Source organism: Stigmatopora argus, chromosome 24 (assembly GCF_051989625.1).
Source record: "Stigmatopora argus isolate UIUO_Sarg chromosome 24, RoL_Sarg_1.0, whole genome shotgun sequence".
Lineage (NCBI taxonomy): Eukaryota > Metazoa > Chordata > Actinopteri > Syngnathiformes > Syngnathidae > Stigmatopora > Stigmatopora argus.
The window spans coordinates 1882216-1896953 of NC_135410.1; the positions used below are offsets into that span (position 1 = coordinate 1882216).

At 43.0% G+C, this 14738-nt stretch overlaps 1 protein-coding gene across 9 annotated transcripts in view; it reads right to left on the reverse strand.

Moving 5' to 3' along the window:
- adcy1a (adenylate cyclase 1a) overlaps positions 1 to 14738 on the reverse strand; it is a 151915-nt gene that overhangs the window by 8859 nt on the left and 128318 nt on the right. For 7 of the 9 annotated variants that reach the window (XM_077594569.1, XM_077594565.1, XM_077594566.1 and 4 more), the window contains one exon: positions 9508 to 12144. The exons of 1 other annotated variant lie outside the window; for it this stretch is intronic. In XM_077594569.1, coding sequence (XP_077450695.1) covers positions 11815 to 12144 — 330 coding nt within the window. In that variant the 3' untranslated portion in view covers positions 9508 to 11814. Of the gene's footprint in view, positions 1 to 9507; positions 12145 to 14738 lie in introns of those variants that run through there. One more of the 9 variants, XM_077594575.1, reaches the window with a different exon arrangement.

Sequence of the window (14738 nt, forward strand, 5' to 3'; positions counted from 1 at the left end):
ATTGCGATGATATCTGGTCTCGTCTACATTATGTGCGAATTTCAAGGGAATATTGTATTCCGCCAGACAGGCACTTTGTAGTTTGTTTGTACAAAATCACATTTTTATTTTGAGAATGGCACTCTAAAACTAGAGATTTGGGATTTGTGTGATGGAGCGCATGCAAGACTGCTGTGTTTCCTAACCATGTTGAAATGTGGCATACTTTTTGCATTGCAAAAATCTCACTGCACACCGTTTGCACACTGAAAATCTTCTAATTTAAAACTGTCACCTATATCAACAATACAAATTTTTAGGATCAAAGTTTTATCAACAGGAATAAAATAAACTAAAAAGCAATTTTTTCACACCAACCCTATAGCACCAAAAGTAATGTAAAACATTTTTTTGTCTAATATTACTTAAATCTCCTAACATGACACTAAAGCAATTTTGTGCTCACACAGACTTTACATCGCCAAAGGTTGAAGCCTGCGAAACCAAACAACTTCCGGTTCTCATTACCAAAAAAGAAGCAACTAAATGACTTCAATCTCATAATATTATGAATTGAATCTTGTAATAGTACAATGATGTTTGTCATATTTTGATTTTTTAATCGCATAATATTAAGATTTGCTCTCAGGGTATTGCAATATTTGAGTTCTTGGCAGATCATTTCCTGTGGCACAGTGGACTCATCGGTCAAGGCAGACTGTTTGGGAAACACTGCACTACTTACTGCACTTGGGTCACCCTTGTGCCCGTAGTTATATTTGTTCACTTGCCCCTTCCAAGTCAAAATGGATTGGGAGTCTAAGTGCTGTCAATGGCAGCCCGTGTTATCATGGAAGTAACAGAAAAATGCATGCCCACAACCTAATTGAAAGTTAAACTCCAAAACTGGAAGTTACGCCAAATGTCTCACAAAGTACAGAAAATGACCCTAAAATGAGAAAGAAGTAACCCAAAATAAAATCTTTAGCTTCCATTGATCATGACAGACGTCCAATTTATTTTCACAATTCACACAGTTAACATGGGTTGGATATCCAATTAAAAATATGACATTAGCAGTTCACATTAATCCTCAGAAAAAGTTGTTTTCTCTTCACCTCACAAAAAATATTTTAAAAGCAGTGGCGGTCCGTGCATTTTCTAGTGACGCCTTCAGCAAAAACTTTCATGGCTTTAAAACCTCTACTGCAGCTACAGCTGTGACACATAAAAATAATCGATAATAACCTCATACAATTGAAATATTATTTAGGAATATAGCAATATTTTACTCACCAAAAATCCTTTTTACCTGTACACAATATCCATCCTCCTTTCTTTCCTCCTTTTCTATCGCCATCGAAGCTAATGCTGAAAGTCGGCCTATCCTGTCGTATTTCTGGCAAGCGTTTTTATTCGATTTAGTGCTGAAAATGTTTGTTTCTTGTTGTGACAGGCTTGCTTGCTTTGGAGTTGTCCGACCTTACTTAATGATGTCCAGCTTTTTTTCTTGAAAAGTCCGTCTTGAAAATGGCTTTGACAGTAAATGTGCAAAAAAATCAATTTCTTCTCCTTCAGCCATAACGGGTTGACAAAACCGCTATTAAATCAACACAGCAATATATTTGCTTGTGCAGCTCATAGTTGGTGAAAGCGATGACGTATCGCATGCGAGCTCGGTCCCGGAACACATTAAGCTCATATCTCAAGGTATTACTGTACTGTAATGTATTAATATTTTAATATAATCTACATATAATAAATGTGTAAAACAGGGGTGGCCAACTCGAGAGCCCCAATCCCTACGCCTGCGAGAAGGCCTTGGTCTCACCAAATCGAATTCTAATTGGTTAAAGCAACAGTCTTATCGACGCTTGTTTAATGCAGCAGAGCCCGCAGAACTGATTGTGAAGGCCTTGAGGCAGATTTCTGACCCTGGCAACAAATAATGGCTGAAATGTGATTGGTTAAATGCTTCAATATGAAAACACACATCTGGAAGCAGTGCAACCATGGGGAAAAGCAATGAAAGGAAGCTAACAGACAATTTGGAATTATTTAATTAGTATTCATGGACAAAATATAATTAACATCAGTCTGTGATTCAGATAGGCCAGCAGAGAAGGCCTTGAAGGCCCTGACGGCACACCACTGCTTAAAAGTGCATATCAATAAATGAGGTCTGACTGGATAAGATAAAGCCAAGGTCAAACTTGTTGTTGCTATTTCAATGTCAAGAAAATGTTATTTACCAGTTAGAATTTTATTTGTAAAATTTGTTTATTCTTTAGTATGTTTCTTAATGGTGCATATGTTTGGCAGTGTATTATTGTGCACCTTTGTGTGGGAAACACAGGAAATCAGTGCTCCCATGCACCAGTTTCCATTGTGTTTTGCTTCCTTCATTTAGTCTTTCTCTGAGTGACTTTATGTTTAGCTGCAGTGTTTCCTTCTCTCATTGTGCCTCTAATGAGAAGTGAGAGGATGTCTGTCCCAGAAGGTTGCACGACGTAAATTCAACAGAATTCTCAGGAGGGAGTCAGAAAAGCCATGTTGGAAGTGTTTAAAATGATAGTTAGAATACCTGAATATCGTCTCATGTAGACAGAAATGTGCAAATCCCAAATTTCAAATAATAACAATTCGACACTATAAAACAATAGCTGAAAATAAGCCGCATTGCCCAAATGTCACATTATTTAAGAAAACATCCATTGATTAAAAACATCTTTATTGCCCAAACAAACCAACATCAACACACTGAGAGAGATTCATGTCAGTCAGAGGAACCACACCATGAGTCCAACTCATGTACTCTGAAACCCTAAGGTAAAAATAACAGGTCTTTCTCAAGTTAAAGTGAGCCGCCTCGTGTTGTAGAGCAGGGGTGCCCAACTCAGATGATCAACTCATCAGCAAGCTGTCCAGAAGCTTGACACCGATCCTGATTACCATGGTACCTCGACCTACGATCAGCTCTACCTACGACATGCTCGAGGTACGATGAAAATTTCGATCGAATAATTCGCCCGCGATACGATCAAAATTTTGAGATGCGACCAAGCCAGGTGGCCATGACATGAGAGGCTGTTTAGCATTGTAGCGCACTGTTTTTTTTGCCGCATCTCTTTCGTGTATAACAGATATTTACGAGCACTGAACGATTTATTCAGACGAGTTTCGACCAGGAAACGCACAACGCGCATGCGCGGGCAAAGAGAGGGCTTTCTGGGTAATGGAGTATACTCGTGCACACAACACCAATAGGCAATGGCACCCTTTCTCAGAATAAAACTTCATTACCCGCAATCAATACGTGGGTAAGCTCAGCTGTTGCATTTCCTGTTATTCCTTCCTTAGCCCGTTAGCTCCCGCGATCGCTCATTCAAGACTACTTCTCGTTGGCAAGTGGTCGTGCGTTATCCTATTGTGAGGACATTTGTGTGCATCATTTTCGGAATATTTTGAAGGGGATACAACAGCAAACAGCCCATCGATAGCGAACGTGAGGGTGGAGGTGTGGCAAACAGCTAACCTGCCCAAAACGAAGGTAAAAAAATTAAAACAAAATTAGAATTCAGTTTTGTGTAAAGTTACATTAAATGTATGTTTGAGTGTGTCTGTATATATTAATCCAAGTTAATTTAAATTTGTTTGTTCGTTTACGAGTGCTGTGGATAAAGTCCCCCCGAACACCCCCCTCTGCCTCCGTGTATGTCGCTGTCTCTACCCTCCGCGAAATGTGTCTAATTTTAGTTCTATTAAACACATTTTATTACTATTAAACGACTAGTTATGTATTACTTTGTTAATAGATGGTGAATTAGAATAAATAAAACATTTTTTCCAATCCAATATCCTGTTTTTGGTGTTTTTTCAGAGGGTTGGAACAAATTAATTAGTTTTTAGTTCATTTCAATGGGAAACGTCCGCTCGAGTTACGAAAAGCTCGACATACGATCTCAGTCCCGGAACGGATTAAGATCGTATGTCGAGGTACCACTGAATTTGATTCAGGTGTGTTGGTGGAGGGAGATATGGAAAACAGACCAGATAGCGGCTCTTGAGGACCCAGAGTTGGCCACCCATGTTGTAGAGGTTCACTCGGCTGACTTTGGTGCGGGCAGATGCGGTTTCGATTCCCGGTGGTGGCGGTATGATTGATAGTGCGGATGGTCGTTTGTCTCTCTGTGTGCCCTACGGCTAACTGGTGTGTGTGTGTAGTCTGCCTTTTCCCCAAAGACAGCTGGGATAAGTTCCAGCAACCCCCTTGACCCCTCTACGAGGATGGGCGGTATGGAAGATGAATGAATGAAAATAGTTGAAGTGGTCAGAGTTGTCTTGAAAATCCCCACCACTCCACCTGATATAGTCAGGCACAGGGATAAAAGCAAGCACAAACCCTTAACATTGCACCCTTGTTGTAGCAATCTGATTCCTGTTGCAATTTGTAACTTTTAAATCAAGCTAAAGTCAAAACACCTAGGGGTACCTTTAAATTTGTTCTGTAATGGAATCAAGCATCAGTATCATTATGGGTATTAAGGTCCTATGAGTGGTCTACATTTTCCGTGAAATTCAACTCTACCTGGACAACTGGCTGCTGTCACGTCAGGCTGCCAAGAATACATATGCCCTTCTCACCCATGTGGCTCGCTTGAGTGTCAGGGTCAATTTGCGGATGTCTTCTCGCCTTTGTTCGGGGTGTTACTGGACTCGTCACTCGGCTGTAATCCTGCCGAGAATAGAACGCCCTCTGCCTCATCTTGGAGTTCCTGGTTGGCCGATGGTGGCTGTATGTGGCCTTCATCTGGCTTTTGGGCATGGTGACTTCCTTGGCGACCATTGTTCCCGTTAGGCTTCTTTTGTTGCACCCTCTTCAGCAGGGCTGAACGGTTTCCACCTGGAGGTCTGATGCCACCATCACTGGATGCTCAAGGTCTCCCACTGGTGCACGCTTGCTCTGGCGCTTTGGGGAAACGGGGTCTTTTTGGTCAAGGGCGTCCCATTAGGGGTGACCCCTGCCCGTCGGGAGTTCATCACCATTCATGCCAGCTGCTTCGCGTGGGGTGCTGTCTGGCAGGAATATTCGGGACAGCTCTCTGTGAAACCAGGCCGAGTATATCAACATACTGGAGCTTTGGGCAGTGCACCTACTCCTTGAAGAGTGGTATCTAATACCTACAAGGAAGGCACATGGTGCTGCGGTGGGACAATGCTGTCATGGTACCACCAAAGGGTCAGCTAGGGGGCTCTTCTGTTGTAGGCCTCTAGGCACCTTTTGGTGTATGCGGTCATACGTCTGGCCCGTTTGCAGTTTCCTGCTCAGCGCTGGTTCTCCCTGGGAAATTGCTCCAACTCCCTGGGTCAGGATTGGCCGAGGTGCCTGCTCCATGCCTTCCTGCTCCTCGGCCTGATCTCGCCTATGCTCCACCGAGTCCTTCTGGAGGGGCGCTAATGGTGGCCCCCTTGTGGCCAGGCCACCTGTAGTTTCCACTGTTGTGCAGGCTGTGCCTTGATTAACTTTGGCATATCCCTGACAGGGGGGAAATCAGGGGGAAAATTTTGGCAGATCCATCCCCGGCATCTCCGTCTGCTTGTGTAGCCACTGAGGGGACCGTTGGGTTTCTGTCAGACTGACGCTTTTGAATGCGCGGGCACCCTTCACCCATCGGCAATATGGAGGTTGTTCCTTGAGTGTGTGACCATTGGGTGGACCCAGTATAGTGTTCTGTTCACATTTTTCTGGAATTCTTGCAGGCCCTCCATCACAGTGGGGCTTGCCAATCCACCTTCAATATTTATACCGCGGCAGTCTCGGCGCACAATGCCAAGGTTTCTGGTGGTTCAATGAATTGGTCTGGGTCTTCCTCAAAACGGGCTCTGTGGCTCCCCCTCCGTAGGCGTCAAGCAGTAAACCCTCCAATATTGCGAATAATGTGGACCAGACATGGCCACAAGAAGACAAAATGAACATAATACAACTAAGAACAAAGAATTGCTGCCTGTATACTGGATGAGCAACTGGAAAGCCTGGATCACAAAAGCCTTCACAAACTGTTTCATTCCGAACGCAAAACTGTACCTCGCTGAAAGAGGGCTCCTTTTCTAGGGCTTGGACTAAAACTCTCATTAACCAGTTTTTTGGATTTATATTAAGCGGAGAGGAACTATTTTCCCTGTAAGTACAGTATTTAAAGTGTTTGCATTTATGTATATAAATATATAGATTATAATTAGATATTTATACATTACTGTCTTTTTATATGTAATATTTAATAAATATAAACATTTTGATAATTGTACTTGTGTACTTGTATTTCTGTATAGGGGCGAAAACATGTATTGTATTAGTAATAATGGGGTTATCTTACTTTGATGTTTTCCGTTTATTGCAACCTTGACTGGTCTGCATTAACTGTGATATTCGAGGGATTACTGTACTGATGTTTTTGATTGTTTTTTCAGTTTCACAATTATTAGTAGTGCGGCCCGACAGCCGGGTGGTAAGCATGTTGGTCTCACAGTTCTGGGGTCCTGGGTTCAATCCTAAGTTCTCCTGTGTGGGGTTTGAAGGTTATCCCCAGGCTTGCGTGTGTTTTCTCCAGGTACTCCAGTTTCCTCCCACATCGCAAAAACATGCAAGGTCGGCAGGTTGAACACTTAATTGCCCCTAGCTATGAGTGTGAGCGCAAATGGTTGTCCTTCTCCTTGTACCCTGCAATTGACTGGTCACATATTCAGGGTGCCTCCTGCCCTAGTTAGCTCGGATAAGATCCAGCAGCCCCCACAACCCTTGTGGGGATAAGCACTTCAGAAAATGAATGAATGAAAAAAAGTACTAATAGTGGTCTGCTCATTTTTCAAAGATATCATGGGATTTCCTGTGAGCTTTATGAAGTTTGGACAAGGATGTCAAATTCCATCTGTTAATCAATTTAGAAGAGGCCAAACATTCAAGAAGAGTAGGAAACACTCAGCTGTGGTCTTACACAACATTGAGTTCATTGACCCACTGTTTTTGGACTGATATGCTTTTAGGAAAAACACAACATACAGTACAGAGAATAACACTCTTACACTCGGGAAATCGTTGATTACAAAGTATTTAGTAGGAGGATGTTTATCTCTGCTAATCAAAAAAGGATAGTTTGTTTGCGGTAGATATTAAAACGCAACAGTGTTTCTTGAACAATTTAAAGGAAGTGTTTTCACTTTGTTTGTTGATTTGTTTATACAATGTTTATCACAGAGGCTATATACTTGAACTCAGAGCTGTTAAGCTATTAATACACTACCAGTTACTGTAAAAACGTAATTTTACAGTGGTACCCCTAATAAAGATTTTAATTGATTACAGCAGTGATTTCTTTTTTTTTTTCCAAGAGCCAAATTTTAAATTGAAACATGGTCATTCGTTCCGCCAGTCTTAATTCCCGACTACTACTCCCGAAACCCTTTAAAAATGACAAAAGTATACCAGTTTTGTATGAAATATGTGCAAAACACAAAAAAGAAAATTATTTATAAAACCAAAGGATAAAGCTGCATTAAGTACACCAAGAAAAACAGAAAAAACGTGTTACAACTTAATTATAAAGCTTATAAAGTTTGAATGTTCTCCCGGGCCTGCATGGGTTTCCTCCGGTTTCCTCCTACATTGCAAAAACATGCATGGTAGGCTGATTAGACAATCTAAATTGTCCCTGGGTATGGGTGTGAGTGTGCATGGTTGTCCGTCTCCTTGTGCCCTGCGATCGGCTGGCCACCAATTTAGGGGGTCCCCCACCTCTGGCCCGGAGTCAGCTGGGATAGGCTCCAGCACCCCACGTGACCCTGATGATAAATCGGCTCAGAAAATGAGAACGAGAGAGAGATAACTTGAATTGTTTTCGTATCTTGTAAAAAAGGAATTCCCATCGAGGCTTTTGTTAACCTAAATTTCTCATGTAGAAGCATTCGTAAATAGATGTACCGCTGTACAGCGGTACCTCGACATACGAGCACCCCGACATACGAGCACCCCGACATACGAGCACTTCGAGATACGAGTAAAATTTCCAGCAAATAATTATCTCTAGATACGAGAAAGCCAGTTGGCCAAGACATGAGAGGCTGTTTATTATTGTAGCGCACTGTCTTTTTTGCCGCATCTCTTTCGTGTATAACAGATATCTACGAGCACTGGGCGGAGCGTTGCATATTTTCAGTGTTTTTTTCCGTCACTCAGCGCGAATGCCGGAGCGATCGCTAATACGAGCAGTATGTATTACTTCTCATTGGCTGCTCATAAGAACATCAGGGGCACTGGCTCTCTCCCCCGCAACTCCTCGTGTAATATCTCTGGTCGCAACTACCTCTTTGTAACGTCTCTGCGAGCACTGAGCGTTGCATTTTTTCAGTGTTTTCCCCCCTTAGCCTGTTAGCTACCGTTAGCAGAGCGATCGCTAATTCAAGACTACTTCTCGTTGGCAAGTGGTCGTGCGTTATCCTATTGTGAGGACATTTGTGTGCATCATTTTCAGAATATTTTGAAGGGAATACAACAGCAAACAGCTCTATTGATAGCAAACGTGAGGGTGGAGGCGGGGCAAACAGCTATCCCGGCCAGGAGAAGGTATAAAAATGTAAAACAAAATTAGAATTAAGTTTAGTGTAAGGTTAGATTAAACTTATTTTTGAGTGTCTCTGCATCGTAATCCAAGTTCATTGAAATTTGTTTATGTTATATTACGATTCACCGGTGCAAAAAGTCTCCCCCTCTACGATCTAATATGATTTGGGGACACATTGGGAATCACTACAACCCAAAAAAAAACCTAGGAACAGTTTTCAAGTGCTACACATTTATATCAGAAAAGATTACAGATTTAATTATCTTATGGATCCATTAATGTAAAACAATCAAATCAGACCCAGCATCGTAACTTGTCGGTACCATAAAATGAAAAGAAGGGTGAAAAGACGTAAGCATCTTGTGTGTCCTTATTCCTTCCCACACATTATGTCCAGGTTCCAGCAACATTTCCAGTAAAGGATGTTATGACACAGCAGGGGCATTGGGAAACTGCTAGGGGTGGGTGGAAGTAGTAACACTTGTTAACCCCACACAGCATCCTGGTCACATGCAGAAGACCACTGACGTCTTTGACTGAGAAAACTGATGGGCGGCTATGCTGCTCCTTCAGGCCTGAAAAGACCAACTTTCACACTGTTGAGTTTGATCTGCCCAGTATCTTGCAGGTGCTTAACACACGGAAAACTCAGCCCTTGGTTGAAAGTAATTGATCAACAAAAAATGTTATGTTAACTCTTTTTGTGTATGAGTGTGTGTGTGTGTGTGTGTGTGTGTGTGTGTGTGTGTGTGTGTGTACAGTGTTGGAGAGTGATGTTTTTGAATGGTCGGGATTGTCGTTACATGTTAATGTCGAAAAACAGTGTTGGTTAACACGTGAGCTAGTGTTTTATTTTCTCTTGTGTTATGTAACATTTTAGTTTGTGTTTGTTAGAGAAACTACAGTCCCCCACTGTGAACCATACTCTCTTGCTTTATTTTTATATTCACAATCCGCTATTATCATTTGAGTGCAAACACTTATACAAAATACTGAATTGTCTTTTGATTCACATTAACATCTCAATAAATACATCTAAGAATCTATAATATAGTTTTTAAAAAGAGTCCAATGTACAATAGTGATAAATACATACAGCAATTGCATCAAGTATGAAAATAACCAATTTACAGGGGCATATTGTAAATAAACCTCAACTCATAACTATTGTACAAAAGTAAACATTTTTAACAGATTTTAGAAATGTAAAGCAGACACTTGACCTATACAACATAGCAAGTCAAATAATTCTCATATCATATGAAGTACAACATAACTTCAATCAGGTAATACATCCAAAGAAGTACCAACATTTCCCATCGTTCAAGACAATATAAAAACACTGCTCATTAACAGCTAAAAGAATAGAAATTCAGGCCTTCAACAAGGAAAATCTACAGCTACTGCTGTCACACATTCATTGTGCAACAGATTAAACACAAAGTTTGACATGTTTATGAAAATAGTTTGGCACATTAGAAATCAACTGAATGCTAACAACAGCAAGAGCAGAGAAGAGGAATCCCAAGATCAATGTCGCACAGTCCTCAACAATTATCAAAATGTTTCTACACCAGGGTTTGGAAGAAGTCATAGGTCGAGAAAGCACCTTACATTCAAGCAGATTGCTGCCATTATAGCACATGCATACTATAATAAACTTGTGTCCGCTGCTTGATTGGTGTTCAGGTTTCATCAATGCATGCATGAAATAGCCAACGGCTTACAGGTATTACATGCTTCATGAGATTTGAGGAATTGTTACAGTACGTACCATGCAATCCTACAAAATAGTCAGAAATTATATCCATAGGGAAGACACCGTTTTTTTGTGACTCCTCAAAAACTGCACTTAGATTTTAATTACTTTAAACATGAAAGCAAATTCATTTAGTCATTCATCTTCTTGCGGGGGTTGCTGGAGCCTATCCCAGCTGATTTTGGCAAAAGGCAGACTAAACCCTAGACTGGTCGCCAGTCAGACGTAGGGCACACGTAGGGCAGATTGTAAAAATAATATATAGTTTTAGAATACGCCCCTACCTCCGTCTGCCGAAACCCCCCCCTCAATTTTTGTCTTTTTTGTTGTAATTCTAATAGGAATGAGTCACCTATGATGCAGAGAACACACTTTCATGCTATAGAGCAGGGGTCTCCAACTCCTGTCCTCGAGGGCCCCTATCCAGTCTGTTTTCAATGTGTCCATCACCAACACACCTGAATCAAATAATCAGGATCGGGATCAAGCTCCTGGACAGCTTGCTGATTAGTTGATCAATTCATTCAGGTGTGGTAGATGAGGGAGATATAGAAAACAGACTGGATAGGGGCTCTCGGAGTTGGAGACCCCTGCTATAGAGTTACAAGGCTAACTATGCACATTCTAGTAAGTAAATCAGCTAGCAGGTCAAACAAAGGTCCAGCTGGTTACAGCATGCAGAGATGGATGTGCTACGATCGAACGCATAGTGTTTATTGCTACTCTTTGACAAGGAAGAATCTGGAAGTCAAGCATAAAAGGCAGACAAAGAGCAACATGACCGGAATCCAGCAGTCTTCATGCACTTATTTTATAAACTTAAGATCCACCTAATTAAGTTCACCTCATTTGCTATCAGAGATTTACGATGAAGAGGCCTCCAGCATACCCTAAAGCGGGAATGATTAAAGGCCATGCCCTGTTGCATTTTGGCATGTTTATGGCATAATTACACATGTGGCAACAAATATCTCATTATCAGTAGTGCCCTAGCAAAAAGTACCTTCTGTGTAAAATCAATGAGTAGTGTCAGTAGACTCATTATGAGATGTCATTACTAAGACAATCTCACATATCACTAATTGGTTTAATATGGTGAAAAAATTGGATCAGCTAATGTAGTTAAAGGAATTTTCCACCTCTTGCGAGAGTCTTCCACGATACACTATTAACTGTGCCTGTTTGGATGCTGATTTTATTATAGCTGTGGGCACAGGAGTTTGCTCTGTAACCCTGGAGTTATCCTTGGCTTTTGACTACAGAGCAAAGAGACCAATGCATCCTGTATCCTGTTCATGACACCCTGACATTTCAAACAACAAACAGGACACAAGTATGGATTGAGAATCCAATCGAGGTTTTTTTTAAGGACGGTACCGGATGCCGTGGCAGTCCGACTACAGGTCTCCCGTGTGATGCGTGCCTATCTTCCTCACTGCACCCCACCGCCAAGGACGTCCATCAAACGTGTGATGTAGGAACAGACGGCAGGTGCCGCGTGGTGCTGCTGGAGGCTGTTGGTTTTGCCACGCATGGGGTCGAGGTCCTGACTGCACCATACGTGGTCACTGTGGGTGCTGGACTTAGCCTGGTGCACACATTGCCTTGGCCAAAGACGCTTAAGCGTTGCTGCGAATTGTGGTGCTGCTGATGGGAACTGGATAGACTGCAGCCTTGCCACCGTTCTTCCAGGAAGTAAGTGAGCATCTGACCTTTGCCCTTTACACTGACTTGGCCTCGACAAACAAATTTAAAGTGTTTTACGATTAATTGATAGACATCTTCTGTTACCTAGAAAGGCAAAAAAACATTTTTTTAATGTCTTTCAAAGCCTTTAGAACTGGGGTTAAGGAACTGAGTTTGATCTCGGGCCCTTTTCTTTTCCTAACAAAGAAACAAAAAAGTGCGCAAGAGGCGGACTGCACCTCAAAATTTTCACCAGTCAGTTGTAGGGCACACACAGAGACAGACAACCATTTATACCCACAATGACACCGCAATTGCGTGAGAATCAATCCTACGATGCCCACACCATAGTCAGGAGAATGTATTACCAATCCATCATCGAAACTATATACATATAAGTAGAACCCAGAGTGCTGGAGACCATCCCAGGTAACTATGGGCAGTAAGTGAAGCACATCCTAAATTGGTTGCCAATCAATTGGATTGGATTGGATTGGATTGGATTGGATAACTTTATTCATCCCGTATTCGGGAAATTTCGTTGTTCCAGTGGCAAGAGGGTGAGGATGCAGGAATAGGAAAGGCATTTTAGACATAAATAGATAGGTAATAAGTAGGTCAAGAAATAAATACATGAATAAATATATAATTAAGTAAGTGTGTTGCTTAGGACATATATACATACATACATACACATAAATGTACATGCATGCATACGGTAGGTCTTAACACACAGCCATTTTTTTGTTAAAGAGCCTGACAGCTGATGGGAGGAAGGATCTGCGGAAGCGCTCCTTCCTGCAATGAGGGTGCCGCAGTCTATTGCTAAAGGAGCTTCGGAGGGACTCCACAGACTCATGCAGGGGGTGGGAGGTGCTGTCCATGATGGACATCATCCTGGTCAGCATCCTCCGCTCTCCCACTTCCTCCACAGAGTCCAAAGGACAGCCCAGAACAGAGCTGGCCCTCCTGACCAGCTTATTCAGCCTGTTCCTGTCCCTCTCCGTGCTCCCGCATCCCCAACAAAGCACTGCATAAAACACTGCAGAGGCCACCACAGTGTCGTAGAAAGTCCTCAGCAGTGTCCTGCACACTCCAAAGGACCGTAGACTCCTCAGTAGGTAGAGGCGGCTCTGGCCCCTTTTGTACAGGGCATCTGTGTTTGTGGACCAGTCTAGTTTGTTGTTGAGGTGAACACCCAGGTACTTAAAATTCTCCACGATTTCAATGTCTGTACCCTGGATGTTCACCTGAGTGGTCTGTTGAGGATTCCTCCGAAAATCGACGACCATTTCCTTTGTCTTACTGGTGTTGATGTAGAGGTGGTTTTGCCTACACCAGTCAACAAAGGCTGTGATGACTCCCCTGTACTCCAGGTCGTTCCCGTCCGTCACTCGTCCAACAATAGCGGTGTCGTCAGAGAACTTCTGGAGGTGGCAGGTGTCTGTATTATGTTTAAAGTCCGATGTGTAGAGGGAGAAGAGGAGTGGAGAGAGCACTGTGCCTTGTGGGGCCCCCGTGCTGCAAGCTACCACATCAGACGTACAGTCCTGGAGTCTCACATATTGTGGTCTGTCAGTGAGGAAGTCGATGATCCATGCGGCTAGGTGGTTCCTTACTCCAGCCTCTTCCAGTTTCCCTCTCAGTAGAACCGGCTGAATGGTGTTGAAGGCACTGGAGAGGTCAAAAAACATCATTCTCAGCGTGCTTCCCGCGTTCTCCAGGTGTGAAAGAGACCTGTGCATCAGGTAGGTGGTAGCATCTTCCACACCAATGCCTGGACGATAGGCGAACTGCAGAGGGTCCAGCTCTGCATTCATCAGGGGGCTGAGGTGATTGAGGATGATTCTCTCCAATGCCTTGATCAGGTGAGAGGTTAATGCTACCGGCCTGAACGGACCTTCTTGGAGGGTACAATGTTCTCAACACAGAAGTTAATATAATCTGTGATGCAGTGGGTCAAGCTGTCAATGTCATTACAATGTGAATTGCACAGCACCTCCCAGTCAGTGGTCTCAAAACAGTCCCTCAGTACCATGCTGGTCTCCTCGGTCCATCTTTGTATGATCCTCGTGGTAGGTTTTATTTTCCTCACCATAGGGATGTAGGTGGGGATCAGATGGACCAGGTTGTGGTCTGAGCGGCCCAGTGGGGGGAGGGGGACTGAGCTGTATGCCTCCTTTGTGTTGGCATACAGCAGGTCCAGAGTTTTTTGTTCCCTGGTGTGGCACTTCACAAACTGAGTGAAGGTGGGGAGAGTAGAAGCCAAGGGAGCATGGTTAAAGTCACCAGAGATAAGAAGGAGAGACTGGGGGTGTGACGTTTGCAGCCGGGACACAGTGGCGTGAAGCAGCTCGCGGGCGACTGTCGCATCGGCCGAGGGACGTATATACGCAGTTATTATGATAACGTGCGAGAACTCCCGGGGGATGTAAAACGGCCTGATGCTAACAGCTACTAGCTCGATATCTCGAGTGCAGAGTCGCTCCTTCACAGTAATGTGCCCGGGGCTGCACCATCTACTATTAATAAAAACAGCTAGTCCCCCCCCTTTCTTCCTACCGCTCTCCTCAGCATCTCTGTCCGCCCTCACCAGCTGAAAACCGTCCAAGGAGACGAGAGAGTCCGGAATTAGTTCATTCAGCCAGGTCTCCGTGAAGCACATAATGCAGATATTCCGATATTGTCGTTGTTGTTTG